Raw genomic sequence first — 12,139 nt, 5'->3', positions numbered from 1 at the left:
AGTGAACTTAAAATTTTAACAAATTTCAATGACATTCCAAAAAAAAAAAAGAAGGATTTAATTTTGACACTGAATAATTTTGACATAAAAATTATGAAAAACCTCAAAGATTATCATCTAAAATTAAAACGCTTAAAATGTACTTCATAATATTTGGATTATAGTATATAGCCGTATATTTATTTAATTAATCATTTTTAAATTAGAAATGATGACTTACTAGATATTATATTTTAGCATTTATTAAAAATTTGCGTAATTATTATTATTATTATAAACTAAAAAGCTTTGTTATGTATTTTTTTTAAAGAATTGTTTAGGAAAAAAACTAAATTATGTATAAATGGTAATGTGTAACAAAACCATGAAGCCACGAAATCACCAAAATCCAAACCCAATTTATTGACAAGTGTCCATCTCTTTTAACACGTTAGTTACCACCAATTCCTTTATATTTATATATTTTCTCCCTTTCTTCCCATTCATCAAATACACCCCATTTCATATCATCTTTTTCCTACAAAAATCAATTAATTACGTAAAAATTAACGCAAACAAAAACGGCGACCATTTTTCGACGTAAAATGAAGGTATTACATGCAATCCTAATGGTGATGGTGGTGGTAATGGTGGCGTTGGCGAAGGTGAAGTGTAATTATTCGATAGCCTCGGGTGGAGGAAGGGCGGCGACAGATGAAATGAAAGGAGATAGCGATGCGGCAAGTAAGGGTTCGGCTCAAGTTGTTAAGGAGGTTTACGAGGAGGTGGGTGGTGGCGGTGGTGGTTCGTGGACAGAATGGGCTAAGGATAAGATTCAAGGTGGGCTTGGGTTGAAGAATGGTGAAAAGAATGAAGGTGTTGAAGAGGGGAATAACAAGATTCATCAAGTTATTGATGGTATTTTTTTTGATAAAATAATATCCACTTATTTTTAATGCATATTATTGGTATTTTTATTTTATAATTAAATGGGAATATAATAGAGGGACTATGTTAAAAATTAAAATTGGATTGTGTAACTTAAAAGGTGTTTAATTTGACAGAATGATAATATTTTAAATGTATAATGTTTTTATGTCTAATATGTCACATCAATTGTGTTTTATGCCTTGTTTCTTTTGAATTTAATTATATATTTATAAAAAAAGTAATTCAATTCAAAGTTTAAACTAAATATTATTGTGAAAGGTGGCAACTTTTTTTCATGTAGTGTTTTAATATTAATATGTTACATCATATGAAAAATAATTCAATAACAAATAGTTGGTTTTGAAGAGAAAAAGGTTTTATTTGGATAGTATGTCTATTAAATTTTTAATATCCTCATTCCCATAACAGTTTTTCTCTAATTAAATAAAAGAAAATTAATTATTATTTTTATCTTTTAACAAAATAGTTTTTCCATAGATTTTTAATATTATATCACCAAAACGAACATAATTAAACAGCCTTTATAAATGTTTATTGTGTTGTTATTTGGGTGTTTATATAATTTTATTATCAACTAGTGAATGGTTGAAAAAACAGAGGATTGATCAATAAATTAAATGTATATATTATATTAATTTTGGTACGTTTTTGGTTTTTTTTGGTTGGTTTAAGATTTCGGTAGCATTGGTTTTTAAGAAAATCAGTTCACTTTTTTTTTTTTTTTTTTTTTTTTTTTTGTCGATTTTGGATAACATGTTTCAGATTGGTTTAAATTCGAGTCTTATGTCTAAGGTTGGTCTTTATGTAAATGGTGGTCATTTTATTTTATGTTGGATCAAATTAAATTTGATTATAGAGTTACGTAAATATGGGGTATGTTTGGAATATAAATTATGAAAATATTGTCTCTCTTGTTTTAAGACATCTTGCACGAGAGTATCTGTTCATTTAATGGGTAAAAAAATGAATTTTATTTTGTGGAGGTGATAAAAAAATATTACTCTTAAATTGAAAGTTGATAATAAATAAAATAGAAAGTTGATTTATTTTCAATCTGTTTCATTATTATTTTTGAGTTTTACACAGTGCCATTAATTAATATTTTAATATATATCCTGTAGAATCAATTCAACTAAAAGTTTAAATTAATGGTTTGGTTCAGATCCTAGAATGTGTTATATATATATTTAACACGTGAGAGCCATTTAGGCCAAGATACAGCATAAGCCCTTCTTGACGAACTTGCAGCAAAATATTCTGCTTTCTGCTTGAATTTGAGGGATGGAATGATGGATATTGAATTTGAGGGATGGTTGGATTTCGACATATCAATGATAGGATATTGATATATAATCTAACATGTGATTGATTTGTTGTTTGTGTAGATACAGAAGAATTTATATCAGATGCAAAGGCCAAGTCATATGAAGCTTTCGACAATGCCAAGGGGACTTGTAACCAAGTAAAGGAGAAGACTTGCGAATCCGCTGAAGGTGCAGGCAACATGGCTTCAAATGTTAAGGATGCAGCAATCGAGACGACTCGAGAAGCAGCCGAGAAGGGGTACGAAACGGCTAAGGAGGCTGCTAACAAGGCTACATGGATTAAGGATGAAGCTGTCGAGAAAGCTCGACAAGCTGGTGAGAAGGTTCGAGACACGACAAAAGAGGGGTATGAAACCGCTAAAGAGGCAGCTAATAAGGCTTCGGCGATTAAGGATGAAGCTGTCGAGAAAGCCCGACAAGCTGGGAAGAAGGTTCGAGAATCGACTAAAGAAGGCGTAAAGAAGGCGAGTGAGACGACAAAGAATACGTCGAAAGTGATGAAAGATGGCGCATCGAACGCGAGCAAGAAGGCGAATGAGGCCGCAAACAAGGTGTCAGAAGCGACGAAAGAAGGAGCGAAGGAGGCGAGCAAGAAAGTGAATGAGGCCACAAACAAGGTGTCAGAAGCGACGAGAGAAGGAGCAAAAAAAGTGAGCGAGAAAGCAAACGATGTGGCAAACAAGGCATCATCAATGAAAGATGCAACCTTCGAGAAGGCCAAGGAAACGAAGGAGGAGGTCCAAGAGGGCGTAGAGGAAGCTTCAAATAGGGTGAAAAACAAGGCACACGAACAAGTAGAAGCAGCCTCAAAGAAAGGCAACGAAGCCAAGGATTACGCAACTCAAAAGGTCGAGGATGTGAAGGAGACGGTAGGCAATTCGACGCCCGATAAGCAAAGGGCGGAGACGGGCGAAAAGATGAGTTGGGCCAAGGAGAAGGCCAAGCAAGGATATGATGCTGCTAAGAAGAAGGTTAGTGATACTCTTCAAGGTGCCAAAGACAACGTTGATGAAATGCCTATGAATGAAGAACTTTGAGTATGTGTTTGTGTTGTGATTTCCTCTGTTAGGATTATGCCTCTGTCCTTGAAGACAAGGAAATGAAACTTGTATTAGCTATTAGGTTAGATTACTTTTCTTAAAGGAATCAACCACATATATATATATATATATATATATATATATATATATATATATATATATATATTTGGCTATTAAATTTTGATTTTTGTTTTATCTAATATCGATATAATGACATACAATAGAAGTAGTATTTTGTAACCAAAATATCAATGAGACATTATAATGACTATGATTAAGATAATATTATATAATTTAAAAATTAAATAATATGAATAGTATTTTGTAACCAAAATATCAATGAGACATTATAATGACTATGATTAAGATAATATTATATAATTTAAAAATTAAATAATATGAATTTTGCCTAGTTATAATATTTGTTTATAAAGCCGAGCTTTAATTTGCGTGTACAAATTTTATTTGGCCTTATTATGTGATCGGTCATTGAGAAACAGTTAAAAAAGTTATTCACTGTGTTTATTCATGATATATAGTTAAATATTAAAGCTCTTGCATATGGTCTATGGATGTTAATTGAGCTATAGAGGACTACATGTCATAAGGAGCAATAAATATGTTGAATTGTTGGTGAACAAGAAATCTATTTGATATATGATTTCGACAAAAATATTTTATGGAGAAAAAAAAAATTTGATTAAGCATGAGTATTTGCATATGATAGCAAAATTATATTAAAATTATACTCTTTTCGTTTTCATATGTTTTTCTCAAATAGAATTTACGAATTTTAGTATCAATATTTTAACTATGATTTCTCATTGATCTATATGAAAAAAACATATTCATATGGAATCTTGATAGATTTGTCTTAATATATACTTTTTTAAATATCAACTTTTAAAATTTTTGAAAAAATACAATTAAAATTATTTGACATCTAAGTTTACATTGTTCAAAAAATAAATGAAAAGAACAAATAAAAATAGATAGAATATTAATTTTCATTATCATTAATTTCATTATGTTAAAAACTTATTTGAAGTTAATGGTTAGCCTCAAAGTTGTGTTATATTGTTATTTAACTTAAAAATAAATATTTTATACCCTGTTACACTTTGAACAATGATAACAAAAAAACAATATTTATGACTCGATGATATTTGAGATGAAATTAAGCAGTTAAAAGCCCCAAAATTTATTATACAATTGTTATATTAATAAATCAAAAGGAATATTTAACATTTATGATTTAAATATTAAGTATCAACACTCCTAAACAGTTAGGGGTGTTCAAAAAAAACCCAGTTTGCAAAACTCGATTCGAATTATTCGGTATTCGATTTAAAGAATCGGATAATTAACCCGATTTGTCAAAATTGGGTATTTCGGACCGGGTACTCGGTATCCATTTAAAAAAAAAAAAATATTTAAATGCTTTTTCTTAATATATATGATATAATTAATATATTATAATCATTTTACCCTAAAAAAATTAAATGTGTTAAAATTCAAAGCAATGTGTTAAATTATATTCTATTACTGTCCTTAAATAAGAATTCAAACGGCATATTTCAAAATAATGTTTTCAGTAATTATTAGAGCGATAGCATGTTTCATAAAATATCTCATCCAATTATCAACTCAAGAATTTGAATTATTGAATACATGATTCGTTTAAGAAAAAATTAAATATTGATTTTTAAAACTATTTATCAAATACATCCCTTTTTCATTCAATTATACATCTATAAGTTTAGATCACCAAACACCAAGCTCTTTTTTTCGTTTATTGTAGGTCAATTTTAGAAATAGAATTCTAGATTGGTTAGTAATTGATGGTTAGAATTTGAATTTTATATAAAAAAAATGTTAAAAGAAATAAGGAAAAAACAGAATTTTTAGGAAATAAACAAAATCGGGCATCCAGTTTCGGTTTAAATCGGGTCAGAATCGAATCACATTTTTAGGTATCCCAAAAAGCGGGTACCCGATTTTGAACACCCCTATAAACAGTAGTGGTTTCGAAAAGTTTTCTTAATCTCGATCAAGGGATGAGAGTTGGGTGTACACAAAAATAAATTATTATGGTCTAACTAAAATTAAACTTTATTATCAACTGAATTAATAATATATTTTAAAATAAATTTTCAATTAATTCTACTCAGCCAACCTAATAATAAAAAAAATAATATTTATGACTCCCATAACACGTCAATCCCATAACGCCATATATAAACCTTTCACTTATACATATGTTCTATGTATCTAGCCCCAAATCTTTCATCACATCAAAATCAAAACTCTTCGAATAATTCACAAAAAATAACATAAATTTGATTAATAAAATTCAATTTACCTACTTAATATGTAATTATATTATATGGGATATATATATTTATAATATTTACTGCATATGTACTTAAATTTATACTAGCTAGCTAATCATGAAGTTGACGAGGATGATGCAAGGGTTGTTGTTACTAGAGGCTGTTGTGGGGGCGGTGGTGGTGCCCGTGAAATGCAACTATACGATTTCTTCGGCAGTGGTGGATGAGATGATGGATGATCCAGAAGAAGCCGCCGAAAGTTGGATTCGAGTCGGTAAAGAAGCAACTGAGTGGGGGAAGGACAAGGTTAAAGAAGGGCTTGGGTTGAAACAACCACATGACCATGAGGATAATATAGCCATATAGGTAATTAAAACAAACTTTGTGTTATTTATGTACGCACTAATTTAATCCTTAATTAGAAAATGTTCTGAGAGGTGTTTAATGGGGCGGGTCGCATTTTAACTAGTCATTAGTGGGTCGGGTCATTATCTGGCTTTGGTGTAAAGGGTCGGGCCAGGCCGATCCGGATAATTATAGAAATTGGTTGTAATATATTTTTCTACTTTTTTTTTCTATATTTTTATATAATATTATTATATAATAGGTGGATCGACCTAACGGGCCATAAAGTAGATTAAAATACTATTTTTATGAACTTTTAAAAACGGGTCAAAGTGGGTCGAATTCAAACGGGCTTTGATCCGCCCTACCCTGTTTAATATTTGACATCACCCGACCCGACTCGTCCCATTTATATTTTGATCCGACTCGGCCTATAGAATAACTCTAGTTCTGAGCGTGTTTGCTGAGCATATTTGACCGTATATGACCCTAAAAATGTAAGAGCCTTAATATTCAATTATGTAGTACTCCCTCCGTTCTCTAATATTCTTCCCATTTGGAATATTTCACTTTAAAGAAAGAGACATTTGATTAATATTTTTGTAACATTTGAGAAATTAATATTTTAAGACGAGTAAGTTTAAGAGAATTATCAGTGGAGAATGATCTTAAATACACATGACATGAAACATTCTCAATTTAATTTTTTCCCTCTTTTCCTTTTCTTTTATTTTGATTAAAATACCCAAAATTTTCTTCTCTTTCACGACATTGAACCCAAGCATCAACATAATCACAACCCTCATTCTTGAAGCTCTCCTTCGAACCTCAACAATGGCGCCACTTCTCTGATTCCTCCTTGATTCTCTTCTCCTTCCCTTGATTTTTCAAAGGTAATCTAACCATTCTTCACCCTCTTCGATTCCTATAGTCTGCGACACACAACTCGCACTTCTTCCTCCAGAAATTTCGAAATTTAGGGCATAAACCCTTTCTTCTTCGCACATTAGGGTAAAGCACGCCTTAATCATCTTTTACATTTGGTTTTCACAAGAGACACCGCAAAATCTTCCTTGCTTGCCTTCGTTTCATAGAATGAATCAATAGATTCCCTTTTTATTGGTGGCGTAAAATCAAGGTTCGAATCCTCTTAATTCTTATGAGTTATTGTTTTGATTCGTTCTCCTCCTATTCATTATGATTTCTTTTTCTTCTTTTCAAGAATCAAGCCATGGCCGTCTAAATGATAGGATAACTCGTGAAACAAATTGGTGGTGATTCTTCTTTCCCGACCTTCTCTAATTTGGGTGCTGCTGTCAAGTAAGAGCTCAACACAGTCTCAACCTCGACACTTCTTTGATGATTAATTGAGGTAATAGCTTAGCTCTAGTCAACCCTACATAATTACCTAGATTTCTTTATACATATATTCCTTATTTCCTTTAGTATGTTATTCATTTGCTTATTCTTCCAAGAATTTCGATCAAAAGGCAAGTATTAAGCCAAGATTTGTATTATGCTGGTTTTAGTTATATCTTTGGCCAAATTAAGTTTTTTTTTTTGGAGTATTGGATGCTTGTGGTTTGAATGGTTACTTTTATGTTTGATGACCTTATATAGAGAAATTATGGATGTTGAATTGAGTTGGTGGATCTTGATGATTAGTATGAAAAGTATGAACTTAGAAATTAAGAAATTGGTGAAAAGTGGTTATTATTTGTTAGGATTATGGATGATTTAAAGGTCTTGTATGAATTAGGAGGTACCTTGGAAAACCATTGATTGTGGGATAGAATACTTGTTCTATATGTTGATTAGATGGTTAGATATTCTTGATGAGATTAGTAGATTCTTTTGGATATTCTTGATTTTGGGTTTAAATATACATATTGTGTTTAATTGGAATACAAAGGGAATTGTGGAGACGTATAATCTTTACAAGAATATAAGCTAGACTAAAGCAAGGTTATTTATTTTGATGATATTGAGGGTTGGAGTTAGGACTTGCACAATCTCTGAAATGAGAAATATTAGAATAGAAGATGGAACTAAGATGCATTCTTAGGATGAGATGCAATGAGCTATATGAACCTAGTTGTGGTATCGTATGCTTTGTTGTGATGCTATATTTGTTATGCTTCAGGAGGCGACATTATCGAGAAGCCCTTTTAATGATCGCGGAGTACCAGACTTAGCTTCTTGAAGCGTTCTTTTTGGTGAGTAGTAGCAGTCCCTTAAAGGGTCTGGTCAGACTACATTCTTGAAAATAAACTTTTTACTAAAGCTCTTTTGAATTGGAAATTGTTGAGACAAATATTGTTGTGAATGCTTATGCTGATATTGTGATATGTCAATGGATCGGGCCTGCGAGCTGGTCATTGACAGAGTTGAGGAACATTGTTCCCTATTCCCTGTTTTTGAAGCGAATTGTCATTCAAATATTGACTACCTTCACCCGAGAGTGACATAGCCCTAGAGCTATGGATGTTCCTCTCAACTAGACTCCCTGTGCACCACATAGATCTAGGAAACTGATGTTGCTTTTAAACCTATGACTTGAATTACTGTGTTTTGTTGTTTTGGATTGTTACATCTCATTCAGTTTAATCTGACCTTCTGTTGTTTTCAGCTTTTAGCTTGTCTACAGATCGGAACCAGTCGGGAATAATGCATTAGAGAAGGTGATTAGAGGTTCCAAGGATGTATATTGAGCTGAGCACTTAGGAATTTATAGTTTTGTATTAGGATTTTGGATAAATGTAAATTTGATTTGACTGTGTTGGTTATATCGGAGTTGTAGAGAATTGTATGATTATCCTTTGCTTTAGTTAAATGTTTGTTTTGAAATATAGTTGAGTTAGTTACGTTAAAAAACTGGTGATCCCTTTACTCAAGTTTTGGAAGTGTGATTTCAGTTTCTTGGGAAATGAACCCCGTGATGACTCTGTTTACTCAGTCAACGATAAGTCGGGTTGTTACAATTTTTGACACATATTTAGAAGATAAAATATATTCACGTGAGATGTCGTTAGATTCGTCTTAATGTATACCTTTTAAACATGTATTTTTTATAATTTTTTATTTTGTGTATTTAGAAATATTGAGGTTTAAAATTTGCTTTGAAAACTGTGCAAAAAGTAGATGGGGAGAACAAAAAGAAACGAAGGGAGTATATCTTTAGTCTTTAAAAGAACAAAGTTGTTAGAAGAATATTATATTTTTTAAAAAGATATGATATTTACGGCCCTTAGGCTGTATAAAAATTAACAAATTTTTTTAATTAATAATTTTAACTTTTACAAAGAATCTAATCTAAAAATTAGAAAATAATTAATAAATTATATAATTATTTTAACCCCTCAAAAAAGAATAAATAATAAATTAATAGAGTATAATTAAATACTTATATTTTTAAAGAAAAAATAATATTAAATTATATAAATAAAAATATAATATTTTTTCTTATATATACAGTCCTTAGGATATTATATATATTGACTTTTTTACTTAAAAAAAAAGTTTTGTAATTTTTGCTCATCCTTTGTCCTTCATATCTCTAATTATACGTAATTAAAAATTTAAATGAATTAATATTAATATTAAACAAATTTTTATTTAATTATGTCTTAATTTATTAATTAAGATTTATATAAAAAACTAAGATTAAGATTAGAATAGGGGACAAGGAGTAGGAAATGGAGTATTTGTTAAATGAATGGTTTATTTGATTATTACATATGGTAGAAGTATCAAAATTGATTCATGTAAAGTTGAAATTGTTTTCAATAATTGTATTTATACAATACCCCTATTATATATATATATATATATATATATATATATATATATATATATATATATATATATATATATATATATATATATATATATATATATATATATATGTCTTAAACATATCTTTATGTTGGAATTAATAAGTTTACTATGGTGATCATAAAATGAAATCATAAGTCTGATTAATCATTTCTAAATTTGGAGTTTACATCAAGTATATGCAAGAAACGTAATGTTCTTATTGTTATTATGTATTTTATCTTTTATCCCTTTAATTTAAAAGGACTCTATGAAATTAGACATCTTATACTTGCACATAATCACTTCTGATTATTGATCTTTTCTTTTAAGAAAGCAAACATGTGCCAAGTTTGTCAAGAAAGAAATCCAACTAAAAGCAAAAGCTAATGATTGAGACTCCAAAATATGTTACATATATCCTCACGCGAGAGCTTTTGGGATAAAAGTATGCATACAACACACCCTCTTCAAGTCTTGGGCTGAATATTCCACTTTAAAATGAGGGGTGATTGAGATTCAAGTTCGTGATTTGATCTTGGCATGTTGGTCTCTATTATCATGTCAAAAAACAATTTAACGAATGAAAGCTTAATAAAGCTAATAGTTAGAGACTCTATGATGCTTTATACTATATTCTAACAAAGTCCACCGTGATTCAATCTTGTTTTTATGCATACAATGGAGACCGTACTTCCAATATTTCTAAAGAAACAAAGTCAAAGACATGTCAAACCGTCAATGATAACTCCGGCAACACTGAACAAAAGTGCAAGCATTTGAAAGAGAACACATACAAAACCACCACAATTAAGGAAACAACACCCGATCGAGAGGCCCATGAATCGAGCGACAAAGGTCATCCGATTGCTTACGAAGTTGAGGACAAGGTGTCATCCACTAAGGACGCGACTTCGGAGAAGGTCGAGCAAGTGTGGAATAAGACGCGAGAGTACATTCACAAGGCTTCGGATAAAGCTAGCGAGGCGACTTGACAATCTTTCATTGCCATGGAGGAAAAGGTACAAGAGGATGCAAAGGAAGCCGCAATGAAGGCTAAGGAAAGTTTGCATAAAGCTAAGGAGAAGGTTTTGGGGAAATCTACGACACATGAAAATAGCAATGACGAGTTATGATTTTTTTGTTCTTTGCAAAGTTCATAGCTTTTGATCTAATTTAAAAACTTGTGCAATGTGTAAATTAATTTTATATATACCTTTGTAATCAAACACTTTATTAGTCTATTATTCTATTAGATTAAATTGTCGATCTGATTAAAATAGAATTTGAGATTAAAAATAGAAATATAATGTAAATAAGGATTTTAAAGGCATTACGTAATGAAAATAAATTATCTTACATTTTTGCAATAGGCTTCCTCGATGATTTGAATTTTAAATCGATAATTTTTAATCACACAACATCACGATGCAACAAATTCTATTACTCCTGTGAGTTAACCTATTGTTTTGAATTCTTTTTAAGGAAAATATATGTGTATTTTATTTTTGTTCTTTTGTTTGATGAATTCAAAATTAAATCATAAAAAAATTAAATTGTGTGGATAATAAAAATTATAATAATACAGAATGTAGTAGAACTTTAATTATAAGATGAGGCAAAATGAGTAGAATAAACCAAAAAACCTCACAAATCTAGAAAAATAATGTTGTAATAGTAATAGTATATAGTAATTATGTTGTAATAGTAATAGTATATAGTAAGTTATGTTTTATTCACCATAAATAATAAATGATTGGTATAAGAAAGTTTTAATTGGTAAAGACTAAAAAGTAAAAGTCAATTTTAGTTTATGAGTAAAAATCATTTGTAGTATATAAATTTAAATCAGTAATAATAGTAAAAATCTATTTAGAAAGTAAAAATTAATTTGGATTATTCTAATAATTTTTAAAAAATAATATGGTCATTTAATAAATAATAGGGAAATTTCATTGAATTTTCAAGAAATGCTAGTGGTAGCACTTTTGTAAGATTTTTCCACATGGTAGCATTCATTTTATACCTTATCTAATTGTACTAGCATTTTTTTGTTAAATTTTTGTTTATTTCCGTTTAATTCACTATTTTGACGTTTCTACCTTATTAAGTGTTGGTTGTTTGTCTTTATAGTAGTAGCATTCATTTTATACCTTATTAAGTGTTGGTTGTTTGTCTTTATAATTTGCCCTAAACTTATAAGAGTGTTGATGAATTAAATTTTAAAGACAACAACAACACTTAATAAGGGTAAAAATGTCAAAATGGTGAATTAAATGAAAATTGACAAGAATTTATAAAAATAGTTAAATAAAGTATAAAAAATTTCCATAGATGATAAAATAAAAATCTA

General features: G+C 29.9%; 1 protein-coding gene across 1 annotated transcript; it reads left to right on the top strand.

Moving 5' to 3' along the window:
- The first annotated feature begins 501 nt into the window (after nt 1-501).
- On the top strand, nt 502-3,359 carry LOC130823569 (late embryogenesis abundant protein D-29-like). The gene is made up of 2 exons (XM_057688220.1): nt 502-897; nt 2,316-3,359. The coding sequence occupies exons 1-2, from the start codon at nt 585-587 to the stop codon at nt 3,290-3,292; spliced, it is 1,290 nt and encodes a 429-aa protein (XP_057544203.1). The 5' UTR covers nt 502-584; the 3' UTR covers nt 3,293-3,359.
- Nucleotides 3,360-12,139: the final 8,780 nt, after the last annotated feature.

Source organism: Amaranthus tricolor, chromosome 9 (assembly GCF_026212465.1).
Source record: "Amaranthus tricolor cultivar Red isolate AtriRed21 chromosome 9, ASM2621246v1, whole genome shotgun sequence".
In the NCBI taxonomy this organism is placed as follows: domain Eukaryota; kingdom Viridiplantae; phylum Streptophyta; class Magnoliopsida; order Caryophyllales; family Amaranthaceae; genus Amaranthus; species Amaranthus tricolor.
The sequence above is the reverse complement of the archived record's forward strand: the minus strand, read 5'-3'. Positions and strand labels throughout refer to the sequence as shown.